The sequence below is a fragment of the Pseudopodoces humilis genome, chromosome 21 (assembly GCF_049639895.1).
Source record: "Pseudopodoces humilis isolate 2021_Gansu_Grassland_sample_001 chromosome 21, ASM4963989v1, whole genome shotgun sequence".
Lineage (NCBI taxonomy): Eukaryota > Metazoa > Chordata > Aves > Passeriformes > Paridae > Pseudopodoces > Pseudopodoces humilis.
In genome coordinates this window covers 10,151,459-10,168,091 of record NC_142220.1, presented here as the reverse complement: position 1 = coordinate 10,168,091, position 16,633 = coordinate 10,151,459, and the positions used below count along the sequence as shown (strand labels likewise).

Here is a 16,633-nt window from a genome sequence, read left to right as displayed (position 1 = left end):
TTCCTCTATCCCTGGTTGCTACAAGCCCTGTCCAGCCTGACTTTTGACGCTTCCAAGGATCCAGGGGCAGCCACAGCCTCTCTGGGCAGCCTGTCCCAGGTCAAATGCCTGTGGATGGCAGAGGGAAGGAGGTTGTGAAGCTGTTCCCAGAGCGTGCCATGACCCAGGACCTTTGCTGTGTATCCACTCACAGCTTCACTGAAGCAATGCTTGGACAAACCCTCTGAGGGGGATCAGGTCAGGCTCCTGCTCAGGCTGGCCATGGCTCTGTCCACCCAAACGCTGCCCTCCAAGGTGAGCTCTCAGCCCCTCTGGGGGCCCTGCTGTAGGGCTGTGCTGTCCTTACACTAAAAGAGATGATTTTTAAAGAAATGTGTTCCAGCAGAACCTCCCAAGCTGGTGGTTCCTCATTACACACTGCCAAGGTGGAGAAGATGGCTCTGTCCTCTCCTGGCTGGGCAATCCCCCACCTTCCCTCCAGGCTGTGTGCTCGAGGGCCAGAACCAGAGCTCTGGGCAGAGGAGAACTTGCAGGTACCAACACAAATTTCTCTGCCACAGTCCCAGCCTTGCCCAAAGGCAGCGTTCCATCAACACCTCCTGCCAAGGCACGGGGAAGAGCAGAGTGCTTGCTCAGAGAGCCCACAGCACGGAGGGGCTCAGCTCTCCACTGACCATCCAATGCCAAATTCCCAGGGATCCAGAGAATCCCATGGAGACTGTGAGCAAAGGAATGATTCAACAGCTGTTGTTTCCAATTGTGGATTTGCACTAACATGGAGAAATGTCAGCGACAGAAGGACTTGCTCCAAATTCAGCGCCGTATCCTGATTTCTGTGAAAAACCAGAAACCAGAGCACCAGAGAAACTGAAATTCCCAGGAATGATGCCACAAGTTCTGACCTGCCAAGCCCTGGTTCTTGCAGCAATAAATGGATTCAGTGCATCTCTCGTGGCTGAGCATGATACAATGGCAAATGTTGAATTCAGGGAATTCTCAGTGCAAGTACTTATATAAAACATCTTCTCACTGTTGACTTTTGACGTGATTTACTTAAAATATCACTTCAGAACTTTGGCTGCTGCTGCTTCGAGAAGTCTCTTGGCTTTTGTTAACAAGGGAGACTCTGAAAAATTGTTTTTTTCTGAGTAAATGACAGACATGTAATCAGGAGTGATGGTCTCCCTCTCCCTGAACAACATACTGTCGAATCATGAAAGCTCTAATTGCAAATAAAAACTCTGTATTATATAAATTAACACTAAAATTTACATTAGTCAACAATGTAAACGGCATTTATTAGGAGTGATGGCATTAATGGGAGATGCTTCTGTTTAAAAGCCAGTGGAGTGAAAGCTCTCTCAATCAGTAATCTTTCAATGAATATTAATTGCTTTTCAATTCCCCTGTTGTGAATTTTTCCAAGAAACTTAGGCCAGCACTAACAGATCCCTGTTCCCAGGCAGGGGTGGTACATTGGGGCAGCAGATGGGAACTGCACATCAACCTGTGCAGGGTGTCTATTTCTGTCCACATAATGAAAAGTACTTTTGTCACTTAGAGTTGTCATGGAAATTGAGAGAGACAAAAAATATTGGTCAAAATAGAAAATGATCCAAAGGGCTGGAAGACTTGAGTTCTTGTCTTTGTAGCCCACACTGTGATCACCTCCGGTGGCTGGAAACAGGAGGGGCTTCAGTTTCTACCTGGAAATGAGACTTTTTCAGGAAAACAGGGCTCTTCACACCATGCCAGGGAGAGGATCCACCATCTTCTCAGAGAAAGTGGTTTTTCATTCACTGAGTCACAGACAAGCTGCTTTATCACTTCAGGTTTCTCTGACAGCTCCTCTCCTCAGCCAGCAGCAGCAGCACTGCGTGGTTCACACGTTCCCAGATGCAGATCCCATTCCCCACAGCTGCAGGAAACACCACGTGGATCAGGCACTGGTTGTAGGACAGGAATCCTGGATGCCACCACAGAGCCTGGGAGTGATCTCCACACACACCAAGGGTCTGAGAGAATGGGGGGTCTTTGTGGGGACAGGGAGGACACCCACAGAGGAGAGGAAACCCTCAGAATCCAGAGGAGTCTTTGGAAAGGAGAACAGCTCCAAAGGGCTGCTGTCACTGCTGACAACACCAGTTATCTCCTGGTGCCAGACACAGCATAGGTTTTGGATATTTATTAGAGAAAACACTTTCTCTGATCACTAAAGGCAACAGTTCTAAGGAAACCATCTGCTCAAACTGGCCTCAAGTTTAGGTGCTGCTTCATAAGATGTTATAAAACCCTTAAAATTCCCCAACACATATATAAGGACCAGGTTTTCTTCCCCTCAGTTCCGAAAGGAATTATCCTTTTTCTTTAAAAAAAAAAAAAAAAAAAAAGAGACTGTTTTGCATTTTAAAATATTTCCATAATTTAAAACACCCCTCCTCAGAGTCACCTGGCTAGAGAACAGCTCTGGGGTGAGGCAGGACAAAATCACCCCATTGCTGTGCCCTGTACTGACACAAACAGGGTGGAAATAAAATAGAGACAGTAAAGGCAGAGCTGGCAGAACTCTCCTAAAACCCAGTTACCCACCTCCCCACCAGACTGTGTTTTAAAAGACAGAAGGAAATCAAAATTAAGGAATTTGAGGGTTTTTGTAAAAGCTATCATTATCTTTTGATGTTTCAGGTTTTAAAAAAACTGGTTTTTACTTTCAGTTTTTAGTTATATATCTTGCTTTTCTTTAAAAAAATACAACTTGTGCCTCTGTTTTAAAAAATTACATTCTGTAGGGAACACACTGAACATCAAACATCTCTCTATAAAAATCACACAACCTGACAACACTGGAAAAAAATGATATTTAATATTCTCCCAGTTGTAATAATCTGTGAGATGATTAAATCCTGATGATTAGTCACGATTTCACTTGCAGAATTCAGAAGCTGTGGAATTTATGAATTGAGTTACACAGTTTTTAAGCAGAGATCCACAGAGGTCCTCGGTGTCTGTCCATGGGCTTGAGGGGTTTGGAGGGGCTCGTGGGTGAATTTTGTGGTGGGGTTTGGGGACCATGGTGGGATTCAGGAGAAGGCTGGACTCGAGGACCTTGAAGATCTTTTCCAACCTTAAGGACTCCACAATTCTGTGATGTCTCAAGCACTTTCTAAAGGTCTTATGCTGTCCGTGGGCACTGCTTATATAAGTTTCAGCAAACATTCATAATTCCTTTCTTTCATTTTCTGCAGCTGGCCCAGGAGTCTTTAGGAAAACCAGCATCCCCACAGCTGGAAAATGACAGCTCCTGGAAGAATGGCAAAGCCAGACCCGCACCTGGCTTCAATTGATAGATTGGATCATTCAGGCAAAAGACGTATAGGCAGATGAATTGCTCCATTTAAATACTACTGTTAACTAGAGGAATTAATGTAGCAGATGATGGATTATTTACAATCTCTCCCATCCTAGGTTTTGGGTTTTGTATTATTCATACACTGAAGGTGTTATTTTCTGTTTAGCTGCCCTACCTGAATAATTTAACTCATAAGAGAAATCTCTACCAAAGGTGAAAATAAAGATTTGATGGGGTTTGCCAAGCTTCAATCACCTTTCAACACAAAAATGTTATTTTAACCCTCCTTATTTCTTTCACAAAAGTTGATTGACAAGCTCAAGGCACTGTATGCCCCTGTCTCCCTTCAAACTTGCTTCTCCTACATTTTAATGGGGACAGAAGGTGTGCAGAGCCTCAGCACATCCCTGTACAAACCCACCCTGTTTATCTGCAGGGTCCCAGGGCATCACAGCATGCAGGGTGGACACCACAAGCAGTCTGATGAGTGATGGGTTGGATCTCACCACTTTTCCTCAGAAAATTTCCAGTGAAATATCATAAATTAGGGAACAATGGCTTCAGCACTCCTCTCCTTCCTCCCAGTGTGTTCCTAGAGCCAGCTCCACTTAATGGGAAAGGTCAATAACAGAAATGAGACTTAGTCACAATCTTTGTATTCTCATTGCTTGCAACCACCCACTGTGTTTTCCTCATTTTGCTTAAGATGTCTCCCAGATGGGTTCATGTTGACATTTTCTCTGTATTTCTAAAAAGGTTGTTCAAGTGGGTTTGAGAACAGGCCTTGCAAAGTCAGGCTGTTCTCCCAAGCCATGCTTTCCATCTTTCCTCTTCACTCTTGGATGCCTCTCAGAAACCAGGGACACACAGCCAGACCCAGAAGCTGGGCAGGGGTCCCCTGAGGGCAGCTGAAAGGTGGTACTTGAGTATTTCTGAAAACTTTCCTGGATTTGGTTGTTATAAATCCCAGATGGGCCAACACACAGCAAAACTGAAAAATACATCCCATTGTCTGCAAGAATTCAGCTGGAGCAGCTGTTCCTGCTGGAAAGGTCTCAGGGTCCATGGTTCTGTCCTGATAAATGGGCACTTTATCAGTGCCATGTGTGGACTGGTCCCCTGAGGAGACTTCTCCCAGCTCTTCACCTGATGGTCTCACCTGTGGTTTCATGGTGGCAGCAGAGCAGGACTGGCCTCAAGAACAGGCAGGAGAGGGAACGAGCTGCAGAGCTGCTCCTCGCAGAGCTGGGGCACCAGCCCTGAGCTGTTCCCCAGCCATGGTCACAGCTTGGCTCCAAGAACCTTGGGGATGAAGCTGCAGCACTCAGTGCCAGCCCTGCCCTGAGTCACAGAGACTTTCCACTGCTGCCAGGAATATTTCCTGCACATTTCTTCTCTTTACAGACACAGGGAGCCAACTGCTTCTTCCCTTCCAGAGGACTCTTGGAGATCAGACCTTCCTGGCCTCTCAGTTTTGAGGTCCTCAGGCATGACTTTTCCCCTTTCCCTCTCCTCAGTCTCTTCTCACATTGTGTTTTCAGGTGTCTGGCCCTTCTTACCACTCCCCTCTGTCCTGTCCCCACAAGCTCCACACCTTGGAATGAAACGCTCAAAGAGCTCCCCAGGCTGCAGCAGAGGCTTGGCCAGCTCTGAGTGAAGGACACAGGGTGCCCCAGGGCTGATGTTGGGGTACTGGGGTCTACTGATGCTCACACAGACCATGAGAGCCTCCACAAAAGGCCATCTGGCCATCTCATCTTCCCCAAGCCAGGGGAAGCTCTATTATTACCCCCAGGGTTCCAGAGCTCACTGCCAGTCAAAGTCGTACTGAGCACTGGGTCTGCAATCTCCACAGCTCCTCGTGTGAACCACACAGCCAGGGAGAGGAAACAGGGAGAGGGCTCTGGCACACGGTGAGGAGCTCCAATAGGTCCTTGGTCACTAAATCAGAGAATTGTTTAGGTTAAAAAGGACCTCTAAAATCACCAGGTCCTCAAATGCCACATCCACATGGCCACTCCCTCTCCTCCTGTCCCTGTTCCCTGGCAGCAGAGCCCGACCCCCTCGGCTGTCCCCTCCTGGCAGGGAGCTGTGCAGAGCCAGAAGTTGCCCCTGAGCCTCCTTTTCTCCAGGCTGAGCCCCTTTCCCAGCTCCCTCAGCTTCTCCAGTCCCTTCCCCAGTTCCTTCTCTGGACTCAGGCTCCAGTCCCTCAATGTCCTTCCACACCCTGAGTGTCCCAGAGCTGTCCCCAGCACATGGGATGGGCACTGCCCTGGCCCTGCTGCCACAGCCCAGGTGCCACTGGCCTCTTGCCCACCTGGGCACACCTGGATTCATGCACAGCCTCTGCCTCCAGCACCCCCAGGGCCTTTCCCAGTTCTCCAGCCCCTCTGCCTCAGCCTGGGGTTGGTGTGACCTAAGGGCAGGATAAGCCATTGCTTCCCTTTCCTTCCATTTAGAGGGTGAAGAGGCTCTTATATTCCAAATGCTCAGCTGACAGCAGGCTTTGTGTCAGGGCAGACTGAGAGGGAAAGACAGAGGCTGTAGAGCATCCAGAAAAACTCAATTTCCACTCTCCAATCAAACTGACAAAGTGCGTCCTTAAATATTTGATGCGATCACAATCTCTGCCGTATTTCAGATAAGCATCAGATCGTTAGCCAGCAGGTTAGAAAAGAAAAAGGGGGGAAAAAAAAGGCAAAACCTTCTCAAGTAGCATTTCTGTGAGACATTGGGAATATTTCTCTGAGACGTGATACAGAGGACAGAAGAATGTCCTTAGGAAACTTCTAGATGAGAGCAGATAAATGCCCATTGAAGTGTCACAATCAATGTTTTCTATCAAAGATGCTCTAAAAGGCTGTACATCTGAAGAACTGAGTTAATGGAAGATATTTAATTAAGACTATGATTTTCTGGCATAATAATAATTCTGAATGTAGAAGGGAAGCTGTGAGCTGCGAGCCTTTCCTGTCTGACCAGCCTGATCAAAGGACATTGCATATGCACAGAAAGCACAATGTATGCAGCAGATTGTGTCACAATGAATCTTGGAGAAGAATGAAAACTTTCCTCATCTAAAAAGTGCAAGGAGTGAAAGTTGGAAGAGAGATTTTTGTTCTTTTGTCCAAAAAATAAAAAATAAAAAAAAATTGCAGTTTTCTTAAATGCAAAACACACGATTTGGTATTTTATCTCATAAGCCACATACGCAATCTTATCATCTGCATTCTGCAAAATTATAAATATGGAGTTAATATACGACTTTGTCTAGGGCTGTTCTCCTCCTCGAAAGCTGAATTCAGTATTTAGAGCTCATTATTCAACATCGCATTTATTAAACAATGCCCTTTCAGTGGCGTTTTCATATCTACATAATGAAAATTCTTCCTCTTCAGAAAAAGATGAGGGAAATGATTGGGATAAGAAGTAATCCAAGCTGGCCAGGTGTACTCCTGCTGTGCATTAACTGGCTGTGCTTATCCCGTGGGCCACATCTGCATTCGGCACTGAAGAGGCACTGCAGGAAACATCACAAAGGAAATCAGGGAAATGCACATCCCAGCCGGGAATCCATCCTGGGAACAGCCGGACACGGGGACAGCCACGTGCCCCACGGGGAGCCAGGGACCACGTGGAGGAGCTGGAGTTGGGAGAACTTGGCATGACTGGAGTCCCAGGGGTGCAGAACAACCCTGAGCTGTGGCTTTTGGTGGGCCTGGCAGGGAGGAGCACAAAGGCACAGCCACCAGCTCCAGCAGTGGTGGTGAAGCTGCAGAAGAGCCCAGCTCGCCCAGGGGAGGCTCAGGGTGGTCACACTGTGCGCTAAGGTGTCACACATTTACTGGTGAGGAAACCACCAGCCCAGCCAGGACAGATGGCCAGCTGTGCATGGACACGGAAAATGTTTTCAGAAGTTCCAACAGAAATAAAAACTTTCAAGGCAGATGCTGGGAAGACAGAGGGGGAGAACAGCACAACAGACTGCAATAAAGGAAATTGAAAAGAGACAGAAAACCTCATTATAGGAGCAAAAGAACACTTTCTCCTTTTCGAGGGATCACTGCTAAGCCCCTGCAAATGAGAGGCCTTAGGACTGAAATGACCACTGAGCACCAAACACTCCACTGAGCACCAAAGGCAGGGACTCAGCAAAGGCACAACTTTAATTAGATGACGAAATTCTGTCCCCTTCCAGCTCTCATTGGCACTGAGGCAGTGGCTGTGCCCTTTGCTAACATCTCCCCTGCTCCAGGGCCAAGCAAAGCTCCTCCACAGGGGCTCCACAGGTACCGTTCCCTCCCACACATCCGACTGATGAACAGAATCAAGCCAAGCTCAGAGCAGCTTTTCTCAGCCTTTAGCTTCAATTAAATTCCTGTTTCAGCTTTAAAGAGCCTGAAATGTGCCTGTTTTTCCTAGGTCTATCAGCAGATACAATAAAAGCCTTTCCCTACAAACCACATCCTTCTGGCCAGGGCCATGGCTTTCTTCATCCAGGGGTGAATACCAGCCTTTCCTGGCACACAGGTTACAGCAAAAGGCTCTGTGAAACTTTGTGCTGAACTTGAAAGAAGCTGGAAAGCTAAATCATAAATGAGTGTTTCCTAAATGAGATGTTCCAGCACCACGAGCTGCAAACAGCCACACAACTGCAAAGGATTATTGGCCTCTATATATTATTAATCAACCCCTAATAATAAATAATAAGTCCAGTCACACAAGGCCATTTGCATGCCCAGAGCCCTCAACATTTAATGAGGTTTCCGTGGAAGTTAATGTGCCCAGAGTGGGAGGCTCAGAATGGGCCACAAATATCAATATTGATTTCTTTTGGCACTATCTTGGCCAGAACCCCCTGGCAAAAGGAGCCCTTTGGGCTGGAGCATTTGCAGTGGTTCTGTGAAAAATCATCAGAATGCTAAATTTCACTTTGAATTTGAAATATAAATCTGAAATGCACGTTGCTCAAGCTTTGTTGAAGAAACAATTTATTATAGTATTTAATCTTCTTGATAAAAGAAAAGGAGATTTTAGCCTGCTAATAAGCTGTGTAGAAGCCATGACTAATTAACCTAATTATAGCAGTCTGTGACAAAATATGATTTTCTAAACCCATGCCTCAAGTAACTAGAATTGCCAAAACCTCAAAGGCTAATAAACCAACAGACATCAACACAAACACTAATAAAAGTTGACACCAACCATATGATTTATAGTAAAATCAATACTGCAAATCACAAAAGACAATCTGAAGGGGATTTGGTATCTGATAACACAGAATTCACTATCAGAAAGTCCTGAAATTCATGAAATCAGTGCAGATTGTTGGGCAGGGACTCTTGGAGATGTCTTGGAGGTGCAGGCTGAGGACACCTGAGGTGTGCAGCACACCTGGGAACCTTCCCAGGCAGAGCAGCATTTGTGAGCATCACAGCTCCCACCTCAACCACAAAGGAGTGGGACGGGCTCATCTCCAGGGGAATCACACAGGAACAGGAAAGGCCATCCCAGCCACATGGAGTGGGACCAGCAGCACAGGATGGGGGAACTCACAGAGAAAACTCACTGCAGGCCCAGCAGGTGTTTGTTTGGAGGATCTACCACCTGCAGGCAGCTGGCAAAGGCATCCTTGGGCTCAACAGGAGAAACAGACTCACGGAATCATCAAGGTTGGAAAAGACCTCTAAGATCACCATGTCCAACCATCAACCCAACACCAGCACTAACCCTCAAGTCACACAGAGGCAACATGCTGTAAATAAAACTGATTCTTACATTGCCAAAGGTGCCAGAGACGGATCAGCACCACAGTCAGACAAGAGACACAGTCCCAGCAAGGTGGGAATGGACAGGCCCAAGGTGGAGAATATTTGGGCCCTTTTCAGAAAGCAAACCCCACCCTGCTAAATCAGGCCCAAACCCAGCACGATGCACATTTGTTGACAGGAGCAAGTATGGGATAATTCTCATGGTTTTGGGATGCTCTTCCTTCCCTCTCACTCCAAGCACGGGGCAGGTGCCAGGCCTGTCATTTCCATGACAGAATTTCCCTGCAGGTCTGGCAGCTGTCACAGCTCTAACCCCAGCACATCCCTGCAGACATTCCCACTTCTTCCCAAACACAGGAGCATCTCCATGTCCTTTACAAACCCCAGCCACAAACCCGTGAGGGTATTAGTCTGGTTTAACAGGGAGAAGCCTAAATCTCAGAGGGAAGAACCATCTGGACCTGCAGAACTCTCCATGTCTGTGGCCTTGTTGTGCTGCCCCTCATGTATGGGCAGAATTTTGTTCACCAAATGCCACAAGGACCCTCTGAAGGGTTTTTAGAGGAGATAAGGGGAGCTGATTTCCCATGGATCTGGTACCTTGATTCCTCCCCAGGAGTGATCAGACAGGAACTCCACAGGGCTCGTGACTCCGGGCTGTGCTGGGTATCTGAGCAGGAAATCCAGTTCTGCTGGGTTGATTTCTTTATTCATCAGAAGTATCTGTAATTCCAAACAAACAAGATATCCTGGAGCAGCCAGGATCCAGAGCAGCAACAAACTCCAGCAGATTAATTATTCAATCAATGTGCTTGAAAAACATGTGGCTAAAACGTACCAAATGCCCTGTGTTGGAGAGGTGTGATGGACACACCAGGCAGGTGCTCTGAGTGTCCCAAAAGAGGACCAGGAATGAGTGTGGAGATTGGCAACAGGACAGGAAAAAAGTTGGGAAAACCACGTGTCAAAGGCTGAGTTCCAGGTGGGTGGAGAGCACCCTGAGGGAGAGAAGGCCGTGGCAGCAGAGCCAGATGGGACAATAAAAATTACACAAACACCGTGGGCATGGGACAGCAGCTGTGCAGCAAGCTCTTCGTTGGGTTCAATGCAAGGGGCCTTCCAGGCCAGTTTGCTTTGCCATTTTTTGCATGTCCTGCAAGCAGGAATTACTCTTTCAAATAACCTTTGTCAGCGTAATTCAAATCCAATGCAGCATCTGTGGCTGTTATTGGCAGGAATAAATCCTGTGAGGAGCGGCTGAGGGAGCTGGGAAGGGGCTCAGCCTGGAGAAAAGGAGCTCAGGGGAACTTCTGGCTCTGCACAAGTCCCTGGCAGGAGGGGACAGCCGGGGGGGTCGGGCTCTGCTGCCAGGGAACAGGGACAGGAGGAGAGGGAACGGCCTCAGGCTGGGCCAGGGGAGGCTCAGGGGGGACAGCAGCAGGAATTTCCCCATGGAAAGGGAGCTCAGGCCTTGGAAATGCCCAGGGAGGTTTGCAGTGCCCATCCCTGGAGGTGTCCAAGGAATTCCTGGAGGTGGCACTCAGAGCTCTGGGCTGGGGACAAGGTGAGGGTCAGGATGGACTCAATGGTCTGCGAGGGCTTTTCCAGCCTGGATGATCCTGTGATTCAAGAGAGGCAGAGAAGAAAATCCAGCCCCTGTTTGTGCTGCTGTGGTGCTGCAGCCTGGCACACGAGGTACCTGGAAGGTGAGCTGGGCGCTGAAGGTCAGTTTGTCCCTCTCAAAGAGCCCCCGGGCCGTGTACTGGAAGATGCAGAAGGTGATGCTGTCCGTGAGGCTCAGCACCCGCCCCGCCAGGCTCTCGGCAGCAGCTGCCCTCTCGATGGCCTTCTGGAACACCGTGTGGAACGCCTGCCAGGGGACACACGGCGGTGAGGGGCAGTGGGAGGTGCCCTCTGCACGCCCCTGGGGTGTCACAGCGATGCCAACTCAGGTGCTGCACGGCAGGGAACGCCCAGAGAGCAGCCAGCCCCTGCTCTGCTGCTCAGGGACACGGAGCCTGGCAGCGGTGACATCCCCTGGGACACAGACAGGGCACAGGGAACTCCCACACGAGGCTGCAGGAGATGTTCCTGTGTCCAGCTGGGATGACACAGCCACAGCCATGTTCTCTGCAAATGTGGAGCAAGCAGAGTGGAGTTCCCAGAGGAAAGAGACTCCAGAATGGTTTCCATGGGAAAAAACTCCCAACAGAAGCCCATCCATCCAGTGCCACCCCTGCCATGGACACCTCCCACTGTCCCAGGCTGCTCCAAGCCCCAGTGTCCAGCCTGGCCTTGGACACTTCCAGGGATCCAGGGCAGCCACAGCTGCTCTGGGAATTCCATCCCAGCCCCTCCACACCCTCACAGCCAGGAATTCCTTCCCAATATCCCATCCAGCCCTGCCCTCTGGCAGTGGGAGCCATTCCCTGTGTCCTGTCCCTCCATCCTTTGTCCCCAGTCCCTCTCCAGCTCTCCTGGAGCCCCTTTAGGCCCTGGAAGGGGCTCTGAGCTCTCCCTGGAATTTTCCCTTCTCCAGCTCTCCCAGCCTGGCTCCACAGAGGGGCTCCAGCTCCTGGATCATATCTGTGGCCTCTTCTGGACCTGCTCAATCATGTCCACACCCTTCCTGTGCTGAGCACCCCAGAGCTGGGCACTACTCCAGGTGGGGTCTTACCAGAGAGGAGCAGAGGAGGAAAGCACATCTCCCATTGCATAAATATTTCAAATCAGAGAAGAGCAATTCCTCCAAATAAATAAGAATAAAAATAAGAATAAAAATAAAAAATAAAAAATAAAAAATAAAAAATAAAAAATAAAAAATAAATAAAAATTATATTTTTTTTTAAAGTCCCATGAGTGTTTTACTGTCTGGACCCAGCAAAGGACTGGCTGAGGAGGGCAGGGAGCAGTGAGCTGAAGCAGTCATTGAAGTCCCCTCAAGGGTGGGTGTCTGCATCAAGAACAACCCTCTCACATAAGAGGTTAAGGATTATTGCAACATTTCTGATCTAAATGAGAAAAGACAAAAAACTTTCAGAGTCGTCCAAATTAAAAGAACAAACAAATTATCAAATGCAACTGGAAAAAGAAAATTAACAAGAGCATAAAGCCCAAGCCCTGCTTAGCAATGCAAAGGCTCCATGTGCTGGGCCCAGCTAAAGGAAATAACCAGGCACATTGATGGCACCAACTGCACAAGGCATGACCGTGTTGGCAGCCTTATTTTAGGGTTCTACAAAGGAAAAATGATGCCTCAACAAATTAAAGTAACAGTGATTCTGAATGCATTATTAAATAATTGCAGAATGCATTCTCCCACTCAACATTTCTTTAAATTCTGTTAAAACATGCTGCAGAGCAGCACACAAATCTTTGTGTTCTAATTTATAATGGGCTCCCAGCTGTGTGGCAAGTATTCTAAAATCATCCCTGTGCATCTTTACACAATGTTTTATGATCTGTCATCAAAATGTATTAGATAAAAACATTTCCCCCAATAATTTTCTATGTATTTATACATGTTGCTAATGTTCACTGGAAAACATAAAACAAACTAACTCTGGGAGACACAGACTGAAGGTGAAACCTCAGGAACCCCCGTACCTATTATGTGTGTGTGAGGGATGGGTCTTTCAAAAGGCACAAAAGATACTCTGTAAGTTTTTTCTGATAAAATTACTTCAACAAACGAGTCATAGATAGCAGAAGGAAAAGCTTCTTTGTGGATGAGGCTCAGCATTCTGTAGTCTCTCCTCAATTCCTTTTTCCAGGTCACTTGGCAAGGTAAGAAATTGTTTGGAAGGAGCTGGAGGATGCTCATTTAACCCTCCATCCCCCAAAACACCTTTGTTATGTGACAAAAAGAAAAGGTTTCCATTTAATAGAATATGAAAGCTGTGACTTTTTCTAGACAGGGTTTGGAGCAGCCTGGGGCAGTGGAAGGTGTCCCTGCCCGTGGAGGGGTGGCACAGGATGGGCTTTAAAGCCCCTTCCAACTCAAGCATTGTGTGACACTGTGACTGCAATTCCCATTTTATGGAGCCCACAGAGGGAGGGCAGCCCCCAGTGCCCCCCTGGAGGGCAGGTACCTTCAGGGAGAACTGGTACATGGGGTGGATGGTGTGGAGCTCGTTCATGGTGAAGTAGAGCAGGGCAGCACGGGCGGCCGCGGGTCTGTAGTGCTCCCTGGCCTCGTTAATCCTGGCTTCCGTCACCCTGAACTGCTGCACCTGCAGGGAAACAGCAGAATTCCTGTCACAGCACCCCTGGGCTGCTGTCGCCCTGAAAACTCAGCTTCTGAGCTTGCTAACATGGTTTTCTAAGGACTTTCCCAGGACAGTAACTGTAAACATAGATATGTGCACATTCTTTCTGTTCCACGTCTTGTGATGGGCATCTCTCATGGCCAGTGCAGTGAGAAAGTGTTATCCTGACCATCCAATCCCTGGCCGTGGGCAGGAGCCTACAAATCCTGGGAGGAAAAATAAACTTTCTCTTCCTTTCACCACACCTGGACCTGTGTCCGTGTGATCTATTCATCTTCAGCAGTAACAGGCTGCAGCCCTGGGAGAGGGGACACGGGCCACAAAGGCATCAGGGCACAAGTGACCAGCATGGCACCACCCCTGCCAGGCTGGAGCTGCCCTCCCCAGCATCCTCCTGCTCTGGAACCTTCCATTTAACTGTGTTTTCCACCCAGATGCCCAATCCCCTCTTCTCCAGACTTCCCCTAGGTTCCCTGCTCTTTGCTAACTGGAATTGATTTTCTCATCAATGAGTTTCTCCTGCTAATTGTCCCTCTCCTGTGCAGGCCATTAACAACCCTGAGCTGAGCAGGGTGAACATGGGAACCACAATTCCCAGTTCCCCTCTGGGCATTTACCTTAGCCCAGGCAGCCAGCAAGGGCAGGTGGGCAGGTGGCAGAGCTCACACAAATGCTGATTTATTCTCTGAGGAGTGATGAAATATCTGAGTTCTTTCAGACTTACTCAACATCACAAACTCCCCAGATTCCAGTCCCTGGTCAGTACTAAAATCCAGCCTAACTGAGGCAGCGTGATGGACCCAGGATTACGCTGGAACAGTTTAAAGCCACCTTGATCCAGTGTGTAAATTTTATTGTCTTTACATCAGGCACCAATGTTTTCTCTTGGTCCTAAATAGGTCATTTAATACAAAAAAACTCCAAAGAACTAAATGGCCTGGAGCTCTCCAGAATGGAGAGCATTTACAATTTATACCAATTTCTACTCCCTGCTCAGCAGATGGAGCAGAGATGGGCAGAGCAGAGGTTACATTCCACCCAGAAATCCTTAAAGGACCACAAACATGCTTTTCCCCAGGCTATCACTGTCTTTTCACCTTCTCCACAATCTCTGCAGCTGTCCTTTTAGTGGTCTCCAGGTTCTCCACCAGCGCTGTGTCTCCCAGGAAATTCCCAGATGCTGATGAGAGCCGAGAGAGCAAGTTGTCCTCTAACGTTTTCAAGGTGATCTTGAATCCATTCTGCTGCTTTGTGAGATCTGACTGCAAATGAGAAATTCAGGAATTTTTAGCCATAAAGGATGTGGTAAAGTAAGGATTAATCACCTTCATGTGGAAACAGGTTTCCCATTGACAACTGCCATAGCGCAGTGCTCATTCCTGCTCTCTGCAGCTCCTGGGAATGGGCTGAATTCTGGGATCTGGGATCACTCCTTATCCAACAAGCTCAGAGAAACCTGGAACAGCACAGAAAGCACCAGGAGAACTGAGCCCTTTTGCTAGAAATGTAGGAAAATGCTGGAAATGAATCAGGAAAAAAAGACCTTTATCCCCATCTCAAACACATATCCTGTGTCTTCGTACCTCATTTCTTAGGATCAAATCAGCCTGGAGAGTCCCCGCTGCTCCTCACCCCTCCTGCTGAACCTCTGCTCTCGCCTCTCCACCCCACACCAGTCACACCAGCAGTGGGGAACACGGGGTTCAAACCTGATGGTAAAACCAGCAGCAAAGCCCCTTGGGCAGCAAAGTGAGTGTGGGGAGATCTCAGGCTCAGATCTGAGGGCAAAGCCACGGCCGCTCCTGTCCCGCTCCCATTTGTACCCTGGCTCGAGGTCCCACTGGCACCAGTGGCTGCCTGGGCTAAAGCTGGACCTGACAAGGATGGGCAAGCACATCCAGGCCAGTACAACTCTCCTGTGCCAGGGGCAGATTTCTGAACAACACAGCAAATCCTTCCCATTCCTCTGAAGTGCCCTCTCCATTCTCTGCAGGCACCAGTCCCACTGATGCCTCAGTTTCAGCTGTGACATTCACCAGGTTCTGCCCTGCACTGGTACCTAGCTCTGAACTCCACACAAAGTGTCAGCAAGGTCTCCTCACAGCTCAGGCACACACAACAATCCTTCTCCAGCCCCACAGCCAAGGACACCGCTGCAGCTCCAGGCCCAAAAAGTGCAACCAGCAGGGAATTGAGGAGAGCAACCTGGGAGGATGGGACTGCATCACCTGCAGCTGGAATTGCACAATTCAGCCCAAGCTGGAAATGGACCAGAACTGATCCAAGTGGGAAACTCCTGAGCCAGGGCCCATCCTGGCTGCAGCCACGGCCGGGCTCTTGCAGTGCCCAAGGTGCATCCTTGGAAGGGCTTTTAATAAATCCCTGCTTTATTCCTTTAACCCTGCCCAGCCCCTGCTCCAGGAGCCTCTCCAGGCACCACAGGGAGAGCAGGATCTGCTCCAGGAGCCTCTCCAGGCACCACAGGGAGAGCAGGATCTGCTCCAGGAGCCTCTCCTCTGCAGAAACACCAGTCATTAACAGTGTTCGTGGTGGAAACAAAGGCTCTCATCTGGCTCCTTTCTGAACCACTCCTCCAGGACAGCCTTTCTCCCCTGAGATGTGATTGCCCTATTCTGTGTGTTTGCTCAGAGAAAACTCCTGCCTCTTGGCTTTATTGTGGCACTCCACAATATGTCCCTGTTGTGAACACTTATTTTTAGAGTTCTCACACAAAATACCCTGTGGGGAAGAGCTGACTGGGATGCTGGTCTGAGCCTGGTGAAGCCAGTGCTAACACCCTGTGGAAAACACTGCTGGGTGATACTTGCTTCAAACCCTCAGGTTGTATTAAAGTGACACAAACCAAGAAATTCAAGCGTGTTTTATAGCCCTGCAAAACCCAGCAGCCCTAAAACAGCAGCTGTGGGGCACATGGGGCTGAGGTGAGTCCTGGACAACTGGCACATGACAGGCTCAGTGCCACAAGCCAAGGATCTAATGCTCCAAAGAGAGTTTTGGGAAAATATGTCCCCCTGTAGGGTCTGGAGGAGCCCAGGAAGGAGAAATGTGAAACCCTATGGCTCTCCCAATCCCACCGTGCAGAAGTGAGCCTGCAGGATTTGCTCTGTTGTCAGAGGTTTTCCAGCAGATTGAGGGATTCTCTCATTAATAACTCATCTTCCACTATGTGGGCTGAAATTCCGTGCACACTCTCATTCCGTGTTAACAGCAGCTCGGCTGAGCAG

General features: G+C 48.6%; 1 protein-coding gene across 1 annotated transcript in view; it reads right to left on the bottom strand.

Annotated features, from left to right (window-relative positions):
* The window catches only part of DNAH9 (dynein axonemal heavy chain 9), a 150,357-nt gene that overhangs the window by 39,794 nt on the left and 93,930 nt on the right, over positions 1 to 16,633 (bottom strand). Inside the window, exons 56-59 of the mRNA XM_088065604.1 lie at positions 14,486 to 14,650; positions 13,212 to 13,352; positions 10,820 to 10,990; positions 9,721 to 9,843 (exon numbers count right to left, since the gene is read on the bottom strand). Coding sequence (XP_087921730.1) covers positions 9,721 to 9,843; positions 10,820 to 10,990; positions 13,212 to 13,352; positions 14,486 to 14,650 — 600 coding nt within the window. The remainder of the gene's footprint in view (positions 1 to 9,720; positions 9,844 to 10,819; positions 10,991 to 13,211; positions 13,353 to 14,485; positions 14,651 to 16,633) is intronic.